At 39.5% G+C, this 22,152-nt stretch overlaps 1 protein-coding gene across 1 annotated transcript; it reads left to right on the forward strand.

The window, feature by feature from the left end:
- The first annotated feature begins 2,833 nt into the window (after window positions 1-2,833).
- LOC133652986 (zinc finger and SCAN domain-containing protein 31-like) lies at window positions 2,834-19,153 on the forward strand. Its single transcript, XM_062051962.1, has 3 exons — window positions 2,834-3,249; window positions 7,617-7,835; window positions 15,930-19,153. Exons 1-3 carry the CDS (start codon window positions 3,129-3,131, stop codon window positions 16,904-16,906), a joined length of 1,317 nt encoding a protein of 438 aa, XP_061907946.1. The 5' UTR covers window positions 2,834-3,128; the 3' UTR covers window positions 16,907-19,153.
- Window positions 19,154-22,152: the final 2,999 nt, after the last annotated feature.

Below are 22,152 nucleotides of genomic sequence, written 5' to 3' on the forward strand. Positions count from 1 at the left end.
GCAATGAGCAAAAATAATTCGTAGTGCAAGAAAAACAATAAAGTGCAACAATAAAATCACTTAAATATATAAAAAGGAACAAATTCAATTGTACAAAAAAACAACATAATTAAATTAAATATCAAGCAAATACTTAAATAATATTAATGAACAGAGTTACCAGAAACAAGGTAACATAACGGTTTACAAACAAATATAAAGTTACTACATATTAAAACTATGTGAATGTACATAACGATGTGCAAAAAATGTTTGCGGAAAAAATCTAAATAAACTACCTTAAATTAAGGTCCTTAATTCACACATTTGACCATCACATCACAGTTTTGTTCCTCTGTTCTTCACCACCCACACCACTCCACCCACTCCTTAAAACCTGTGCTTCCTGGCTTTTCTGGAGGCAAAGTCATTTATGACATCACTGTAAGAAATCTGATGGCCGACTTTGTTATTAATACTAATCACTGCCAGTCCACTCAGTCTTTCTTGAGCCATGGAAGATCTCAAGTAGTTTGTTATTAATTTCAGCTTGGAAAAGCTCCGCTCTGCAGATGCAACAGTCACAGGAAGAGTGCAGGCTATCCGCAGAGCTACCCAAAGATTTGGGTACAACTCACAGATCTAATTTCGAGAGAGGTAAGTGAGCAATTCAAAGGGGGTCATCTGTGATCTAGGGAGTTCTGGAAGGTTCTCCATCTCTGTGGCCAGTGCACTCCCATTAATATCAAACTGTTCTCCAAAGGTGAGTTTGTCTCTGAGAACTTTACACTGGTCCTTCCTTGCCTGTGCATCAAGTTGGCTAAAGTTGAAAAGCACTCCAAAAATGCTTCTAACCTCCCCTACAGACTGAAAGCGGTCCTCCAAAGACTGGATGGTACACAGACCTGGGCATTCTGCGGCCCGCGGGCCACATCCGGCCCTTTGTGCGCCCCTGTCCGCCCCGCGTGAGGCCAATCATAAATTACAAAATACATCTAAAAAAGTATCTATGTCGAGTGTGCAATACAACGGTGCTGCTTTTGTTTTGAAAAGCGTTATTTGTATTACTTCCGTGTGGGCGTATGTGCGTGCGTGATTGTGAGTAAATGTGAACAGCTGCAATCACAAATTACAAAATAAAGTTGAAAAAACATCTATGTCGTGCGAGCAATATAATTGTGCTGCTTTTATTTTGAAAAGTGTTATTTATGTGCGTATGTCCGTGTGTAACCTGTGAGTGAAGGTGCACAGCGACAAGTGATGCACGGTTTACACCCGAGACACTAAAAAGAGAAAAGTTGATGACGAATGGCGTGTTTTCAACAAGACATGGACTGCCAAGCAACGTTCCCTCTAAGGTGCGCGCCTGCGCAATTGCGCACTGCTCAAGCGTCCTCTGCGCACAGCAAATATATGCCGCGCACCAAATCAAATCCCATCTGAATTCTAAACAAAATAAACACATTTATTCTGTGTAATTTTGCAATGCAACTTTGAGTGACAATGACAACAAGCGGCCCTAACGGTGTTCGTCAACACCGTTCATTTGAACACCGTTTAATTATTGTAACGTCTATCGAGATGCTTCGAGGACAGGAATTATATCGATCACTTTATTGAGCAAAACTGTTTATATTCGGCCATAACCACACCAAAAACATGAGTAAAACACTCCTATCTCGAAAAACTAGTCATTTTCTGCCGTACAAACCAGGCCAAAACCACCTTGTCATCTGTAACCAACACGCATACCACTAAACCACTGGTGCGTTTATGGCCTCACAAAAAGTCGGACAACTCAAACACCACACAAAGTTACACTATGACTCCTCAGTCATACGTGTGCTTATTTTACTGTCATTTATTATTCATGTTAATTTATTTATATAAATCATGGCATGCTGTTACTTGAGAAAGTTACAGGAATGCACACTTCATCCTATGCTTACATTTCATTGTGCAACATGAGGATGTTTAAGGGGAACTAAATGTGATCTCTGAAAGGGATACAAATGATTTCCAAAGCAGTGCTTTTGGTATAAAGTTAAGTTAGGTTAAATGAAAGTATCATTATTATTATTAATTATTATTATTATTATTATTATTATTATTATTATTATTTATCTTACGGTATATATCAAAAATAATATTGAGCAAAATTTAATTGAAATATTGTCGATGTGGCCCTCCAGCAGTGCTCGGGTTGCTCATGCGGCCCCCGGTAAAAATTAATTGCCCACCCCTGGTCTACCACAACATTAAAAAAGGTTACTTCCAGCCTCTTCATGGCATCAGATTGTGGCTCATCAGTCATCTCATAGGCAAAGTGCCTTTTTGTGGTTCGCAACCTCTTCTGTTTCAGCACTACTTCAGTGTTCATTTGTTCACATGTCTCTTTTAATAAATAATATTTTTTTGTTAACTGCTTTTGGGGGCCCCCTGGTGGCCGCGGGGCCCTAAGCAAGCGCTTAGTACGCTTATGCCTTGGGCCGGCTCTGCTGAGTAGTCACGTGGTGCGTCATTCTCTCCAGGATGCGATGCAGGGAAAATAAACATTTAATCATGAATGCTCAATATGTATTTTGCTAACTTAGTAATTTTGATAGTATGCTAACATAGTTAATATAGACACTTACAGCATGTGTTGCCTTCATTATAAGGCTTATATAAGGCTTTTTATTTTTTGCAGCGCTTGACAGATTTTTGTTTTGTTTTTCTTGGTCCCATATATCTTTTAACATTTTGGGTTAGGTTACCGACCCCTGTTTTAGGCGTATTGCTGCCTTCCACAGGTTCCACAGGTTCTCGCGAGATCTGACAACACTGCGCGTGAACTAAGCAGGACGAAGAAAAACAAAATGGCGTTTGATGGAAAATACGTTCTTATGGTTGTTATAGTGTTTTTTTTTCATAATCAGCACGAACATGTACACACATGTGCTTTTAGTGCAGTACAAATCGTTAATAATTGTTTGGGTCTGGATACATTAGTTTAAGCGCACTTTGTTGCTTCCCATACTAGCTTAGCTTGCTAACTTAGCTTGCTAGTTTGCTTAGCTAGTTAGCTGCTAACAAAGAGACGCGGAAGTGATCAACACATTGCTAAGCAGAGATCAAGTGTGAGTGTAAAGTGTTGTGATTGTGTGAAAATGTGCGAAAGATCGATAGCAGAGTACGAGGAGGAACTTTCTCCAACAAAAGAGACCGAGCGACAACATCAACTACTGGACGCTGTTTTCAAGAAACATCAAGTTGTGTTACACAGAACAGGTTTGTTTACTTCTCACTCTCACATGTCTACTAACGTTATGGTTAATTATTAGCAGTATTCTTAAACATGTAGTCTATAGGAAGGTGGATTGTCATGTGAGGATTATGCACAGCTTTGTTTTTATATTGGTCATAAAAACAAGACAGTTTCAGACAGACAATATTTATGAAAGGTTGATGTTCCTCTCAGTTTGTAAAAATGTGTATCAACATGTTTAAACAAAACTTACACTGTCGTCAAGTATACTTTACTATAATCAATATAATTCATCGTTAAATGGCTAACTTCCTAATTCTGACCAACATGTATCAAAAAGTGAAAGTTAAAATGTACTGTCAATCATCTTTCAATAAGTAAAGTAGTCAAAACTTGATTTATTAAAAGAACATAAAAGTAACTGGCTTTCCTCCATCGTGTCGTGGATGGTCTCCAGGTGAATGTGGGAGCTGTGTTCTAAAGAGGAAGTGTTGATGGACATACTCCATAAAAACACCACATAGTAAAATATGTTTGGGTAAGAATTCCTTTTGGCCAAGCCTACAAAATGACCATGAAGAAAAGTGTTTTGTATCATGACAAAAATATAGTATAAATGTTTTTTAAGTAGTTTTGTAATCAATCAATCAATCAATCAATCAATCAATGTTTATTTATATAGCCCTAAATCACTAGTGTCTCAAAGGGCTGTACAAGCCACAACGACATCCTCGGTGTCGAGTGGGTCTGATATAATATTGTGAAAGTCCAACACATCAGCGAAAGTCCAGTCCATGGTGGGGCCAGCGGGAACCATCCCGAGTGGAGACGGGTCAGCAGCGTAGAGATGTCCCCATCTGATGGACAGGCTAGCGGTCCACCCCGGAGCAGAGTAGAAAAGAAAAGAAAAGAAACGGCAGATCAACTGGTCTAAAAAGGGAGTCTATTTAAAGGCTAGAGTATACAAATGAGTTTTAAGATGAGACTTAAATGCTTCTAATGAGAATTGTTTTTAATTTCCATTATCTTTAAAGGGGAAAGGCACCTTTTGGGGGGAATTTTGTTCACAATCATTATGAAAGACACGACGACAGGTGGATTTTTTTTAATGTATTCTAAATATTTAATAAATGTTAATAAAAGTTAACTCACAGCGGAGCTAATGGGAGCTCTGCTATTCCGCCCATGAAATCCGATAAATAACCATTTAAAAAGAGCCAACAATACCGAATTTACATTTGCTGATTCGAGTAAGCGTTGCTCTGGTTTGTCGACAAATTGGAAGATGCTGGCAGCCTTCAACGTACCCTAAAGCTGCCACAAATGATTGGAGGATGCGGGCAGAACTGTAGACACTCTTGTGATTTAGATAACGTCTGCCCTGCAGGATGAATTTGAGGACCAGATAGAGACAAGAGTGAAAAGCAAATTGTATTTTCGCTCGCAAACAAAACATTCCACACATGTTGTTGTCTTTGGACTGACTGGTGGTTGCAAGACCACTAAGGTCGCAGAACAGAGACATTCTGCAGGCTTACACACACACATATCCACAAAAAATACACACCACACATACCCCACACCTTCGACGCTTCACCCCATGTGGTATGACGAACGAAGCAGTGCCCGTAGTGGCTGGCAGCTTCTGGCCGGATGCCCACCCCCTCACCCCTCTTTGCAAGTCTCAGGTTGTATGTTGTAATATGTATATGTGCTTTGCTATGGAGTTTTTTTCACACTCTAGACTGGGCCCCTTCAAGAGCACAGTCTGAGATAAACCATTTTTTACTCATACTCCCCCAGCGTCTACCTTTTTCCCACCTTTTATGGGGCACCTTCTGGCGACCCATCAGTGGTCCTGTTCTGTAACCCTTGTACAGTGTTTGTTTGTCTAATCTTGAACTGTTTTGTGCTGACAACAACATTTTGTTGGACAAAACGCAAAACCAGTGAAGTTGGCACTTTGTGTAAATGGTAAATAAAAACAATACAATGATTTGCAAATCCTTTTCAACTTATATTCAATTGAATACACTGCAATGACAAGATATTTAATGTTCGAACTGAGAAACTTTTTTTTTTGCAAATAATCATTAACTTAGAATTGAATGGCAGCAACAAATTGCAAAAAAGTTGGCACTGGGGCATTTTTACCACTGTGTTACATGGCCTTTCCTTTTAACAACACTCAGTAAACGTTTGGGAACTGAGGGGACCAATTTTTTAAGCTTTTCAGCTGTAATTATTTCCCATTCTTGCTTGATGTACAGCTTAAGTTGTTCAACAGTCCGGGGTCTCCGTTGTGGTATTTCACGACTCATAATTTGACACACATTTTCAATGGGGGACAGGTCTAGACTACAAGCAAGCCAGTCTAGTACCCGCACTCTTCTACTACAGAGCCACGCTGTTGTAACACATGCAGAATGGGGCATGGCATTGTCTAGCTGAAATAAGCAGGAGCGTCCATGAAAAGACCTTGCTTGGATGGCAACATACGCTATATTGCCAAAAGTATTTGGCCACCTGTCTTGACTAACATATGAACTTGAAGTGCCATTCCATTCCTAAAACATAGGGTTCAATATGATGTTGGTCCACCCTTTGCAGCTATTGCAGCTTCAACTCTTCTGGGAAGGCTGTCCACAAGGTTGCATATTGTGTTTATAGGAATTTCTGACCATTCTTCCAAAAGTGTATTGGTGAGGTCACAAACTGATGTTGGTCTAGAAGGCCTGGCTCTCAGTCTCCGTTCTAATACATCCCAAATGTGTTCTATCGGGTTCAGGTCAGGAGTCTGTGCAGGCCAGTCAGGTTTATCCACACCAGACTCTGTCATCCACGTCTTTATGGACCTTGCTTTGTTGGAAGACGAAGGGGCCCGCTCCAAACTGTACCCAACAAGGTTGGGAGCATGGAATTGTCCAACATGTTTTGGTATCCTCGAGTATTCAAAGTTCCTTTCACTGGAACTAAGGGGCCAAGCCCAACTCCTGAAAAACAACCCCACACCATAATTCCTCCTCCACCAAATTTCACACTCGGCACAATGCAGTCCGAAATGTACCGTTCTCCTGGAAACGTCCAAACCCAGACTGGTCCGTCAGATTGCCAGATGGAAAAGCGTGATTCATCACTCCAGAAAACGCGTCTCCACTGCTCTAGAGTGCTTTACACCACTGCATCCCATGCTTTGCATTGGACTTGGTGATGTATGGCTTAGATGCAGCTGCTCGGCCATGGAAACCCATTCCATGAAGCTCTCTGCGTACTGTACGTGGGCTAATTGGAAGGTCAGTTTGGAGCTCTGTAGCAACTGACTGTGCAGAAAGTCGGCGACCTCTTTGCACTATGCGCTTCAGCATCCGCTGACCCCTCTGTCAGTTTACGTGGCCTACCACTGTAGTTGCTGTTGTTCCCAAACTTTTCCATTTTCTTATAATAAAGCCGACAGTTGACTTTGGAATGTTTTAAAGCCAGGAAATTTCACGACTGGATTTGTTGCACAGGTAGCATCCTATGACAGTTCCACGCTGGAAATCACTGAGCTCCTGAGCGCAGCCCATTCTTTCACAAATATTTGTAGAAACCGTCTCCATGCCTATGTGCTTGATTTTATACACCTGTGGCAGGGCTAAGTGATTAGGACACCTGATTCTGATCATTTGGATGGGTTGCCAAATACTTTTGGCAATATAGTGTATGTTGCTCCAAAACCCTTTATGTACATTTCAGCATTAATGGTGTAAGTTACACATGCCTAGGGCACTAATACACACCCATACCATCACAGATGCTGGCTTTTCAACTGTGCGCCTATAACAATTCGGATTGTTCTTTTCCTCTTTGGTCCGGAGGACACGACGTCCACAGTTTCCAAAAACAATTTGAAATGTAGATTCGTCAGACAGACCACAGAACAATTTTCGACTTTGCATCAGTCGATCTTAGATGAGCTCAGGCCTAGCGTTTCTGGGTGTTGTTGATAAATGGCTTTCGCTTTGCATGGTAGAGTTTTACCTGGCACTTACAGATATAAGTTAGAGATAAGGTTTAGGTGTAATAGGTCAACGAGTGTATATAAAAAATGGGTATGCACTTCACGCCAGTGACTATAAAGTTATAAATGCCTACTTATGTACTTATAAAGGCTTTTAAAAGGTTTTATAAGCCCTCCGATACGTCCAAGCCTGTTTTTACTCACTGTACCACTATTAAAGTAATTTTAGTGGCTGAGACAAAAATAAGTATTTCCCATGTTTTAATTGGTTGTTTAGCTACACACTTTTAACACAACACACAAAAGAACATAAACAATTTCATTGTGTTAACAGTGTCAGTCGAAAACGGTCTCTTCTCTATTATTTGTATTTACTTATTCACCCAACAGGCGTCCAGCAGCGCCTCCACATTAAAGAGGAAGAGGAGGAGCCACAGCCCCCCCACATTAAAGAGGAAGAGGAGGAAGTGTGGATCACTCAGGAGGGAGAGTGTCTTCCAGGGCAGCAGAAGGCTGATCTCACCAAGTTTCCACTGACTGTTGTCTCTTTGAAGACTGAAGACCATGAAGACAAACCACCTGAGTCCTCACACCTTCAACACAGTCCAAGTAAGCACAACATCCAGATATCATTTAATTCTCAGGGCATTCAACCCATCACAACTGGACTGTTCAGTTTATTTTAGAAGACGTTTGGCTTCTCATCTGAGTAGGCTTCATCAGTTCATGCTCGTAGACTTAAAGTCTTAAAATCGAATTATCAATTTTAAGGTCTTAGAAAATTCTTACAAAATCTGTGAAGAAGTCTTAAAGGCCTACTGAAAGCCAGTACTACCGACCACACAGTCTGATAGTTTATATATCAATGATGAAATCTTAACATTGCAACACATGCCAATACGTTATCAATGTATGATGACGTATGCGCGTGACGTCAATCGTTGAAACGGAAGTATTCGGACACCATTGTATCCAATACAAAAAGCTGTTTTCATCGCAAAATTCCACAGTATTCTGGACATCTGTGTTGGTGAATCTTTTGCAATTTGTTTAATGAACAATAAAGACTGCAAAGAAGAAAGCTGTAGGTGGGATCGGTGTAGTAGCGGCTGGCTGCAGCAACACAACCAGGAGGACTTTGACTTGGATAGCAGACGCGCTATCCGACGCTAGCCGTCGACCGTATCAATGATCGGGTGAAGTCCTTCGTTGCTCCGTCGATCGCTGGAACACAGGTCAGCATGGGTGTTGATGAGCAGATGAGGGCTGGCTGGCGTATGTGGATAGCTAATGTTTTTAGCATAGCTCTGTGAGGTCCCGTAGCTAAGTTAGCTTCAATGGTGTCGTTAGTAACGGCATTGTTAAGCTTCACCAGGCTGGAAAGCATTAACCGTGTAGTTACAGGTCCATGGTTTAATAGTATTGTTGATTTTCTGTCTATCCTTCCAGTCAGGGGTTTATTTCTTTTGTTTCTATCTGCAGTTAAGCCCGATGCTATCACGTTAGCTCCGTAGCTAAAGTGCTTCGCCGATGTATTGTCGTGGAGATAAAAGTCACTGTGAATGTCCATTTCGCGTTCTCGACTCTCATTTTCAAGAGGGTATAGTATCCGAGGTGGTTTGAAATACAAATCCGTGATCGACAATAGAAAAAGGAGAGAGTGTGGAATCCAATGAGCCAGCTTGTACCTAAGTTACGGTCAGAGCGAAAAAAGATGCGTCCTGCACTGCACTCTAGTCCTTCACTCTCACGTTCCTCATCCACGAATCTTTCATCCTGGCTCAAATTAATGGGGTAATCGTCGCTTTCTCGGTCCGAATCGCTCTCGCTGCTGGTGTAAACAATGGGGAAATGTGAGGAGCCTTTCAACCTGTGACGTCACGCTACTTCCGGTAGGCAAGGCTTTTTTTATCAGCGACCAAAAGTTGCGAACTTTATCGTCAATGTTCTCTACTAAATCCTTTCAGCAAAAATATGGCAATATCGCAAAATGATCAAGTATGACACATAGAATGGATCTGCTATCCCCGTTTGAATAAAAAAATGTCATTTCAGTAGGCCTTTAGTTTGTAACCTTGAGCCTCCATTAGGCCCGGGTCCAGTAACATCGGGAAAAGTTAGTTAATGTTAATATTAATAGAAGTCATAATGTTAATGTTTCAGTTCCGCATGGTGATATAGTGTGTTGTGCTCGCACACAATGGTCTCAGGCGTCGCGTGCACACGATGGCACTTCACTGGGCTGTTCTATGCCGCTGCAGTTGTGAAAGTGCTTGATTTGATATGAAGCAAAGCCCGCTTTTTAATGTTAATATCACAGACAATCACTCTCATTTAATCATAGCAGCCAAAATTGTGATGTTGATTAAAATTTGTTTAGTTGTGCAGCCCTAATTTGGTATACGAATGATAATAGAATAATTTCAAAACAGGTTACAAAGGCTCCTAATTTGCTCCTAACATATTGTGTAATTTCTACTTGTATTATTTTGTCAAAACAATAATTATTAATTTACTTGTTAATGTACAGTTAATATCTGGTTACTTTCTGTTGTAACATGTTTCTATCTACACTTATGTTAAAATGTAATAATCACTTTATTACATTTTAACATAAGTAAATGTAATAAAGTTTTAGTGATATTACACATTTGGGTATGGATCCAATACCAAGTACTTACAGGGGCACTATTCATTTTGATTTTGATTTTCAAAATCATTTTGATCACAATTCTAATCAGACAAAAACACAGAATGGAAGTTTAACAATATCAATTAAATATTTTATTGGCTCTGATTTAAACTCTTTGGTTTTTGCCCTTAAAGTCTTCTTGTGTCCTGGGACTTATTTGCAGAGTTTGTAAACAATAACAAGTATGGCAATATATTATGTGGTAATAACAAATATCAATCTAATCACTGTAGTGTTGAACGTAAACGTGTTTTGTATTGATCTGCCACTTTTGTATGCATTCAAGAGCACTAGTTTGTTAGCTTTCCCCCCAACAGTGTGTAGTGTAGCATGTTTATCTATTCCTTGTCCTCCAGTGATAATGTTACTTGTAAGAAACACAGTTTGACGCTATGAAGACGAGGAATGCTGACTTAGATGTGGCTTTGTACTGTGGAGGCATGTTAGCCGCTAGCAAGAATGCTACAATGTGCTTGTTGTTGTCAAATGTGTGGGACACAGCTAGAATGTGTCATCAACATGCATTACCACGATATCACAGTAATAACAAAAGCTCCATCTTATATTAAATTCATATAATTTTTATTGCATATCGTCTATATTGCGCAACCCGACCCTGGGCTAGTTGTTTTGGTAGCGGCTAAACTAGCATGTAGTGATACTGTGTACAGGTGATCTTGTCTGTGCTGAGCAGATGCACAGAAGGTTGAAACAACAATTGTCTGGTCTGCTGACAACTAGGTTTATTTTGCTAGTTACTAGGACTGCAACTAACCACTACTTTGATAGTGGACTATCCATCCATCCATTTTCTACCGCTTGTCCCTTTTTTGGAGTCGCGGGGGGTGCTGGAGCCTATCTCTGTTTTGGGTCCCAAACTCCGGAACAATCTCCCTCTCCATGTGAGACAGGCCCCTTCTTTGGCTATTTTTAAGACCCTTCTTAAAACCCATTTTTAAACTGTTTTTAACTTTTAACTTTTTTAACTGTTTTTCACTTTTTAACTGCTTTTTATCTAACAAATTGTTCTTAGGGTAATTTGTATTTGCTTTTTCAATGTGTATTTTACTTCTGTTTTAAATGTTATTTTTTAGTCTGTACTTTGCCTCTATTTCTTTGTGGTGTGCAGCCCTTTGTTCTTCAACTGTGGTTGTTTTTAAAGGGCTTTATAGATAAAGTTGGTATGGTATGGTATCTCAGCTGCATTCGGGTGGAAGGCAGGGTACACCCTGGACAAGTCGCCACCTCATCACAGGGCCAACACAGATAGACAGACAACATTCACACTCAGATTCACACACTAGGGCCAAATTAGTGTTGCCAATCAACCTATCCCCAGGTGCATGTCTTTGGCGGTGGGAGGAAGCCGGAGTACCCAGAGGGAACCCACGCAGACTAGTCATCCACTATCTTAAAGGTTACTAATCAGACTGGCTCTAATTCAGCCATTGGATTTTACATTTATGCACACATATTTATTCATACTGTTACTGTGTTGCTCATTAGACTGTTACAAAATAATTACTATATTAAATGTTTGTCCACTTAAAAGCAAGGACAGGGAAAGTGCTGATAAAAACAACCAATACATGATTTTGAGGTCAACAAAAGACAGTCAAAATAATGTCAATAACAACAAAACGAGATCAAAGCTAGGTAGCTTCCACAGAAAGAAAATATATATTGTGATGATAATGATGTATTTAGACAAAGCTGTCAAACTTTGGATAACATGATAAATACATCTGTTTTTCACTCAACATTGTCTCTCTCTTGTTAGCTACCCAGCTAACAAGGATAGTCGGGAATTGGATCCTCCAGCTGTCCGACATGCCTCCGCTCCAAAAGCAAGGTCCGCTTTGCAAATTGAGCAATTTATCCGAGTCTTTGACGTGTTAGATAGTGACAAATATCAGTATCAGCCTCTTTATATGTACAACATATCTACATTAGTAGATACAATAGATACACGTATGATACCCATATTTAGTATTAAAAACAATTAGTAAAATGGATAACTAATAACCACTACTCAAGCCCATGCCCGCTGAGAAAAGTTGCGTTTTTTTTACTACAACTCTCAGCTGCCACACCCCCTACTGCCTTTCTCTTCCTTGTGCAGTGTTGTGGGAAACCTTAAAATGTATTCAATTCATAAACCGCTATAAAATTGAGTATGGTGAGTTGTTGTGATGTAGAGAAATGCCATATTTTTTACCAATTTTCCCAGGAGATTTGCCATATTTTGAAAGCAAATATTGATGCTCCTCTTAGACTCACTACTAAAGGTGTTTTTTGGAAATCCTGTGTTGTTGTTTGCTGCTAAATTAACCACAATATTAAACATTATGTCACTACTGGTCCCACGTTGCCTAAAAATAATGTTAAAAAAAACATAAAACCTTTTCCAGATGTTTACTGACGTATACTATGTGTTGTGTCACATATTTAAAGTGTCTTCATTGAGAACATTCTGTCACTTATTAGATGGGTAGGTTTTTATTTGATCACATACTTAAAAAATATTGACTTATTTCAGCTTCCATATCATTATTTGAATGCTTGTTGGTGTAAACCAGGGCTCTTCAACTAAACTGTTCTGGTGGCCAAATTTTCTCACATTCTCCCTTCACTATTATTCTTATTTTGAGAACCAGCATCCTCTGCAGTGGACATTTGGTTTTGTTCTATTTATTTTGTCAGTTACACATTTCTGAAGAAAATAGTCCTGTTATGCAAAATACAAGTGTTCTCTATAGTGAACGTTAAAATGTCAACACAAGGATCTGCTAATGTGTTTACATGGTCCAAGTTCCTCTGTACGACAGAAATATTTTAGTGTTTTTAGGAAGTTGCTGCAAAAATGTGTGTCCCCTAAGTTTTGAACTGAACTCGGGGCCGAAGTGGTGTCATTCCAGGGCCCAATTTGCTATCATTTTTCATATTAAGATTAAGATTAAAGTACCAATGATTGTCACACACACACTAATGTGGTGAAATTGGTCCTCTGCATTTGACAAATCCCCTTGGGGAGCCATATGTGTACATGTTGACTTGTCCGCCCAAAAGCCACTGGGATAGGCTCCAACACCCCCGCGACCTCGAAAGGGACAAGCGGTAGAAAACGGATGGATGGATCTCTACATATCGTATTTGCTGATGTTGTTCTGTTGTTGTTTTCAGCTATGTCTTTCTATTTTTCTTCTTTCTGTCCTCCCCTGCTCCGGCCCAGCTGTGCCAAACATGAAATAAATCCATTTAATAAAATCAAATACAAATAAGGCAACAAGAGAAGTATTCCACACTTCTCTTTTGTAAACTAAATCTGTACAGCAGATACGGACATCTACATCAACAATATGATTTGCCTAAATTGCTGAACAGGACAAAAAAAGAGCAACAACCAAATAATTCAAAACAGACCCAAAAGAAGAAAATAGTTGAAATATTTAAAGGCCTACTGAAACCCACTACTACCAACCACGCAGTCTGATAGTTTATATATCAATGATGAAATCTTAACATTGCAACACATGCCAATACGGCCGGGTTAACTTATGAAGTGCAATTTTAAAATTCCCGCCACTCTTCCGGTTGAAAAACTCCTTTGGATATGATTTATGCGCGTGACGTCACAAAAGCAACAGAAGTGGTTGGACCCCATCGGACCCGATAGAAAAGCCTCTTGTTTTCTTCGACAAAATTCCACAGTATTCTGGACATCTGTTTTGGTGAATCTTTTGCAATTTGTTTAATGAACAATGGAGACTGCAAAGAAGAATGTTGTAAGTGGGATCGATTGGTGTCTTAGCGGCTAAGTACAAAACTGTAATATCTGTGATATTTGCATTAGTGTACTGTGTGTTTAAGGGTTTGGGGAACGCGCATGCGCGAGTGAGTTGGCGGAGAACTTGAGTGTGTGTGAGCGTGAGTTTTGGCTAACAGCAGCTTGTGTATGTGTGTGCGTTACTTTTTTAACTACAACCAGTTACCGCTTGTTAATAAAGCGATTGAGCAGCGCATCCTCGTCTGTGTGACTCCTTCTCCACTGCGGGGCATTACAATACTTACAGCAACACAACAAGGACTACTTACCCTGACGCCTAGCCGATGCTTGCCGCCAAACCCACGGATGAAGTCCTTCGTCGCGCCGTTGATCGCTGGAATGCAGGTGAGCACGACTGTTGATGGGAAGATGAGGGCTGGCTGGCGTAGGTGGAGCGCTAATGTTTTATCATAGTTCTGTGAGGTCCGGTTGCTAAGTTGCTAAATTAGCCTTAGCGTCGTTAGCAACAGCATAGTTAAGCCTTACCAGGCTGAGAATTTTTAACCGTGTATTTACATGTACATGGTTTAATATTATTGTTGGTCTTCTGTCTATCCTTCCAGTCAGGGGTTTATTTATTTTGTTTCTATCTTCATTTGAGAACGACGCTAGCACTTTAGCTCAGTAGCTAAGTGTGTCACCGATGTATTGTCTTGGAGATAAAAGTCACTTTAAATGTCCATTTCGCGTGCTCGACTCTCATTTTCAAGAGGATTTAGTATCCGAGATGGTTTAAAATACAAATCCGTGATCCACAATAGAAAAAGGAGAGAGTACATAGTTCTGTGAGGTTCGGTTGCTAAGTTGCTAAATTAGCCTTAGCGTCGTTAGCAACAGCATAGTTAAGCCTTACCAGGCTGAGATTTTTTTACCGTGTAGTTACATGTGCATGGTTTAATATTATTGTTGGTCTTCTGTCTATCCTTCCAGTCAGGGGTTTATTTATTTTGTTTCTATCTTCATTTGAGAACGATGCTAGCATGTTAGCTCAGTAGCTAAGTGTGTCACCGATGTATTGTCTTGGAGATAAAAGTCACTTTAAATGTCCATTTCGCGTGCTCGACTCTCATTTTCAAGAGGATATAGTATCCGAGGTGGTTTAAAATACAAATCCGTGATCCACAATAGAAAAAGGAGAGTGTGGAATCCAATGAGCCAGCTTGTACCTAAGTTACGGTCAGAGCGAAAAAAGATACGTCCATTACTGCCTCTCAAGTCCTTCACTGTAACGTTCCTCATCTATGAAAGATTCGTAGATGGGGTAATCGTCACTTTCTCGGTCCGAATCTCTCTCGCTCCATTGTAAACAATGGGGAATTGTGAGGAATACTAGCTCCTGTGACGTCACGCTACTTCCGGTACAGGCAAGGCTTTTTTTTTATCAGCGAGCAAAAGTTGCGAACTTTATCGTCGATTTTCTCTACTAAATCCTTTCAGCAAAAATATAGCAATATCGCGAAATGATCAAGTATGACACATAGAATGGATCTGCTATTCCCGTTTAAATAAAAAAAAATCATTTCAGTAGGCCTTTAATTGATATTGTTACACCACCGTCCTGTGTTTTTGTCTGATTGATAATTGTGATTAAAAATGTGATCATCCAATGACGTTGAAAATTTGAATTATAAGTATCAGCATTGGTATAACCAATATTGCCCATATAATTACTTGTTATTGGATCAATACCCAAATGTGTAGTACCACTAAAACTAATGTAAAGTTTCAAACACCTGAAGAATAAGGGCTTATTACATTTTAACAGAAGTGTAGATAAAAACATGTTACAACAGAAAGTAACCAGACATTAACTGTAAATTAAAAAGTAGATTAATAATAGTTTTGACAAAATACTGTAACTGGATATGATGTAATATGTAACTGCTTATTTCAGCAATTCATTTACAAGCCTTTTTAACACGTTTTGTAATGGTTTCATTATCAATTCTAAATCAAATAATGTAATCTACATTTTAGACCCTGTCGCATGTAAAAAGTCCTTCCGCTCTGGCTTGGTCTTCTTTTCTGTCAATAATGTTGCAAAGAGTTTGTCCCCAATGAAGATTTCATGCCAGTTCACACAGGACTTTGGTTTTCTTTAGTACATGTAAACATACTGAATGCCTCATGTGACTGAGAAAAGCTGGATGATTCTAAAGCATGTTTGTCTTCCCGTGTCCTGCAGACGTCTTAGAAAAACATCTTCTCCCTGAGCAGCAAGAATGGAGCTTTAGGATGGAACAGGGGGAGCCACATCCCTCCCGCAATAAAGAGGAAGATGATGCGCCACAGTCCTTGCACATTAAAGAAGAAGAAGAGAACCCACTGACCCCCCACTTTAAAGAAGAAGAGGAGGAACACAGCATCAGTCAGGCGTCCCCAGTAATTGGTGTGATTGTGAAGAGTGAAGATGATGAGGTCAAAGGTGAAAGTGAGGACAAGAGAGAGGCGGAGCCTCCAAGCAGCAGCTCAACTCAACACCTGACAACAGAAGCTGATGGAGACCACTGTGGAGGATCACAAGCAGACAAGATCTTAGCTCCACTATCAGATAGTGACGACACAACGTCTCACTCTCCTGACACTGATGATGAAGACTCTAAAGATGATAAGACATGTCACACTGACAACACACGCTTTAAATGTTCTCACTGTCCCAAAACTTTTAGATTCCGTTGTACTCTAATAACACACGTGCGAAAACACACTGGAGAAAAACCATTCTTGTGCTCAGTTTGTAGTGGAAGATTCTCAACGAAGTACACTTTGGAAAAACACACATTGATACACACTGGAGAAAAACCTTTTATCTGTTCAGTCTGTTGTAAAGGTTATAGACAAAGACATGATTGGAAAGTACACATGAGAACACACACTGAAGAAAAAGTGTTGAGTTGCAGTGTGTGTGGTGAAAGATTCTCTTCTAAGTATCAGTGTAAAAAACACAGGTGTGCTGGTGAGAACAGCAGCAGTTGGGGGGGCAACGTGGCTCAGATGGTAGTGTGGCCGTGCCAGCCAACCCAGGGTTGCTGGTTCGTAACAAGCGTCCATCATCCGAGTCACGGCTGTAGTGTGCTTGTTCCCAGTACCCCAACTTTGTACGCAACCACTGGGTCCCTAATGCTCTCTGTTGCCGATGAAACAAAAAGCTCCAATCCATGAGGAGGACCTGATGTTCAATTTGCTCAACAGCAGCAGCAACAGCAAATGCATTGTGTTCAATACTTTTTCTGTGACATTCTAACATCAGCAGCACTTATAACATGTGTGACATCATTGTTGTGTGTGTAACACAATATTATTATACTTTTATAGATTACAAAACCCAAAACCAGTGAAGTAGGCACGTTGTGTAATTCGTAAATAAAAACAGAATTCAATGATTTGCAAATCCTTTTCAACTTATTTGGAATTGAATAGACTGCAAAGACACAATATTTAATGTTTGAACTGAAAAACTTAATTTATTTTGCAAATAATCATTAACTTAGAATTTAATGGCAGCAACACATTGCAAAAAAGTAGGCACAGGGGCATTTTTACCACTGTGTTACATGGCCTTTTCTTTTAACAACACTCAGTAAACGTTTGGGAACTGAGGAGACCAATTTTTGAAGCTTTTCAGGTGGAATTATTTCACATTCTTGCTTGATGTACAGCTTAAGTTGTTCAACAGTCCGGGGTCTCCAGTGTCGTATTTTACGCTTCATAATGCGCCACACATTTTCAATGTGAGACAGGTCTGGACTAAAGGCAGGCCAGTCTAGTACCCGCACTCTTTTACTATGAAGCCATGCTGTTGTAACACGTGGCCTAGCATTGTCTTGCTGAAATATGGCAACATATGTTGCTCCAAAAGCTGTATGTACCTTCCAGCATTAATGGTGCCTTCACAGATGTGTAAGTTACCCATGCCTTGGGCACTAATTCACCCCCTTACCATCACAGATGCTGGCTTTTGAACTTTGCGCCTACAACAAACCAGATGGTTCTTTTCCTCTTTGGTCCGGAGGACACAACATCCACAGTTTCCAAAAACAATTTGAAATGTGGACTCGTCAGACCACAGAACACTTTTCCACTTTGCATCAGTCCATCTTAGATGAGCTCGGCTCAGCGAAGCCGGCGGCATTTCTGGGTGTTGTTGATAAATGGCTTTCGCTTTGTATAGTAGAGTTTTAACTTGCACTTACAGATGTAGTGACAAACTGTAGTTACTGACAGTGGGTTTCTGAAGTGTTCCTGAGCCCATGTGGTGATATCCTTTACACACCGATGTCGCTTTTTGATACAGTACTGTCTGAGGTATCCAAGGTCATGGGCATTCAATGTTACGTGCAGTGATTTCTCCAGATTCTCTGAACCTTTTGATGATATTACGGACTGTAGATGGTGAAATCTCTAAATTCCTTGCAATAGCCCGTTGAGAAATATTGTTCTTAAACTGTTAGACAATTTGCTCACACATTTGTTCACAAAGTGGTGACCCTCGCCCCATCCTTGTTTGTAAATGACTGAGCATTTCATGGAAGCTGCTTTTATACCCATTAATGGCACCAACCTGTTGCCAATTAGCCTGTTCACCTGTGGGATTTTCCAATTAAGTTTGTTGAGCGTTCCTCATCTTTCTCAGTCTTTTTTGCCACTAGTGCCAGCTTTTTTTAAAACATGTTGCAGGCATCAAATTCCATATGAGCTAATATTTGCAAAAAATAAAATTTTCCAGTTCGAACGTTAAGTATCTTCTTTTTGCAGTCTATTCAATTGAATATAGGTTGAGAAGGGTTTGCAAATTATTGTATTTTGTTTTTATTTACGATTTACACAACGTGCCAACTTCACTGGTTTTGGGGTTTGTAAAATGTTTGACTATATGAATTATTTGTTGGGTCTCTATTTTGTAATATAAATATTGTTTTGTGATTGTTTTATATGTATATGCCCCACACCTTTATGCAATAAGAAATGTATTTTAAAATACTAAATCATTTTTTTTTGCCCAAAAGTGACGAGCGACAAATGTCGCAACTTTTTTGGGGATGTTTTGGAGACATGAAAGAAGGCATCAGGCTTCAGTTTATGTTGTCAACGAGCAGCGGGTGCTGCCATGAGCCCCTCCTCACGGGTGTTCAGGTTGACAGTAGCCTCGCGCAGCAGTCCCAGCTGCAGTCAGAGCAGAGAGGAGAGCCTCATTAATTGAACATGGTTCATGTTAATGAGCCAGTCAATAGATTCTGTTCGCTTGTCAATGTCACAACTTTCCAGTCTTTTGAGCAAATGTGATATTCTAACATTTAACAATGCACAACCATTTTAATTTTAAGACAAACTAAGAATCAACAGAAGACTTTATTAGCAGTTAAAAGCATATTTAGCATTTTTTAAAGTCTTTTTTTTAATCTCTTTCATTCCGAGTCCATTGCGGTGGATTATGTAAATGAGGCGATGACGTCTTCCGGTGACTTTTAGCACAGCCAATAGCTGCTTTCCTTACTGAGGAGTTGGCAACGCTGATCTTACTAGTTGTTGTGGTTAAACACAGATTTGTAGGTACTTTATTGTCATCTGTTTAAGGTTTAAAGTTGTGTAATCACCGTGTTTCTGTCTTATTTGTGCTGGTTTAATGATCTGTTTAACATTCCATTTACCATGAATTGATTAAACTTAAACAAGTTGAAAAACGTATTCGGGTGTTACCATTTAGTGGTCAATTGTACGGAACATGTACTGTACTGTGCAATCCACTAATACAAGTCTCAATCAATCAATCAATCAATTCCATTGACAAACTAATTGCTAGCAGGGCCGGCCCGTGGCATAGGCCGTATAGGCAAATGCTAAGGGCGCCGTCCATCAGGGGGCGCCACGCCAGTGCCACAAATGTTGGAGAAAAAAAAAAGTTGGTACTATTATTTCTAAATACAAAAAATAATCCCACGTTAATTAAAATGCAAAGTAAAGCCTATTTAATAGAAATATTATTTGTTACAACATTACGCCCCTCCTCCCCCCGCACGGTGCACCCCCTCCCTTCCCGTATCATGACTTTTTTTGGACATCACCACATCAAAAAATCAACACAAGATGTCAAAACGGCCAAAACTGTCAGGTGCCCAGGGAAGAGAAAAGAAGAGGAGGAGAAACGAGAAAAAGACAGAGGTAGCAGGTATGTAACGTTAGCCTACATGAAATTATTTGTCTGTTACAGAATGTGATAGTAACCTCTGGCTTTTTAGCATTAAGCTAATGTTACATGATTCGGCAATTGCTAATCAATCAATAGCTAGTTCTGTTTTAACGTCGGGTTAATATTGTGGAGGGGGTTAAATTGTTATGGAAAATAATAATGTAACGTTAGGTAATTACAGTACTCCCACCTTACATTCCTCAGGGACATTTGTATTAGATCTTTTAAGCAGGTGTTTTTTGTTTACATTGTTATTGCCTTCTGGTTAGCTAATGTTTGCCTTGCAGGTAATAGTCACTTTCCCACCCCTTTATATATTAGGTATAGTTGTAAGCCTAGTTGTTAAAGTGCACATCATTAATGTTAATAAAGCAATATCACATGAGAGGGAATGCTGTGATTCGGTTAAAGATAATCATAACATAACATTCTCATATAATATGTTAATTTGCTTTCTTTAAGTAAAAAAAAGGTCACCTAAAATCTTGCCTCGGGCGCCAGATTGGTTAGGGCCAGGCCTGATTGCTAGCACTGCATTTTGATTCAGAACATGTCTGTCAGTCTGCTTTTGTAACTCACATTGTTTATTATGATGTTTGTGTTGTGTCTTTTGTGTATTAACTACTTTATTGAGAGCTGGGACGTTCAATCTTTGTTAAAATAGACGTTCTGCCTATTTAATGTAGACTTTTACTGACATCTTGTGGCAAAATTATGTTACTACACTTGATTAGTTTTTGGGCACTTCCGTGTTTGACCTTTTAAGGAAGTAAGATTTTTTTTAAAACATTTATCAATGTAGAACATTTACAACAAATATAACATACATGGTAACAGGCATAATACACAGTAATAAAATGAGAAAAATGTACACATAATACAATATAGAGAACAAAAGATTAAAACATAAAATACATTCAAGTAGGGGTTTTCCCGGTATCGCGCTTGTGTCTTCCCTGTCTAAAACAATAGGACCGAGGGCCTCATCTGCAAAGCCGTTCAGCAGCAATCTCCAGTAAAGCTGCAAGGTGGGCTAGTGTGTTTATCAACGTGTCGTTTGTAGATTTCCACCCCTTCTTCTTTATTTGTTATTTGGTGTTTCAGTTAACACAGGATTTCCACTAAATGCGGAACGGTCGTGGACCGTCACACGCAGCAACGTTTTTTGAAGTCTATGTGTCAATATCCACCCCCCGTGGAACGTTGCCGACGTGCCATTGCCATTCTGAATTCCACAACTCTAATATACAGTACATGTAGAGCTTCTATTTTTTTTCCCATACGACGCAACAAATCCGTTCAATTCAGCTAAAATCTGCTAGTGTTGGACTGAAAGTAATGCACAAACACAAAATATCGCCCTAGTCACGGGAGAGATAAAAAGCGATTTTAAAAATGCCTTCTCTTGATTCTTAGTTTTTAAAAGTTGATTTTTAAAAGTTGGCAGATTTATCAAGAAAGTCAGTTGAGAGAAAGCAGCGTAGTGGTTGTGGGATATATTCCCTCACATTGTAATTCATACATCACATTCACAGCTCAGCAGCCATTATTATTAACAACAAATATTAACCACATTTATTGTACCCAACTGTTGTTGAAGCATACATTGTTTATTGCATAACGGTCTGGGGACATACATATAAAACAATCACAAAACAATATTCATATTACAAAAGAGAGTAAAAAACAATACAATGGATTATTAAAACCCAGCCTCAATCCAGCACCTTAGACTGCTCGGCCACACTATCCTGAAAGGCTGTCTTTAGAGGATCAATTTGTGACTATTTTTTTTCCCAATGCCCTGAGATCTTTTTACACACAATGTTTGTATGTAAAATGTTTTGTACTGTTTACTCTCAACTCTTATGTCACATTTTTGTTCAATTTAAAATAAAAGTACACATGCACTGTTGTATATCAAAAAATGTACTTTACTAAAAAAAAGCACTAATCTAAAATATCTAATCTATACATGTTAGAATCATATTAACTAGATTGTGTTACACACACACACAACAATGATGTCAGACATGTTATATATGATGTTACAAAATCAAAGTTTAAGTTTTGACAGTTTATTTCAAATCCTGCATCTTCATTTGCTGCTACTGTTCTCACCAGCACACTTGTGTTTCTTACAGACAATCTTTCACCACACACACTGCAACTCAACACTTTCTCTCCTGTGTGTTCTCATTTGTGTTTTCAAATGTTAACT

Source organism: Entelurus aequoreus, linkage group LG07, assembly GCF_033978785.1.
Source record: "Entelurus aequoreus isolate RoL-2023_Sb linkage group LG07, RoL_Eaeq_v1.1, whole genome shotgun sequence".
NCBI classification, from domain to species: domain Eukaryota; kingdom Metazoa; phylum Chordata; class Actinopteri; order Syngnathiformes; family Syngnathidae; genus Entelurus; species Entelurus aequoreus.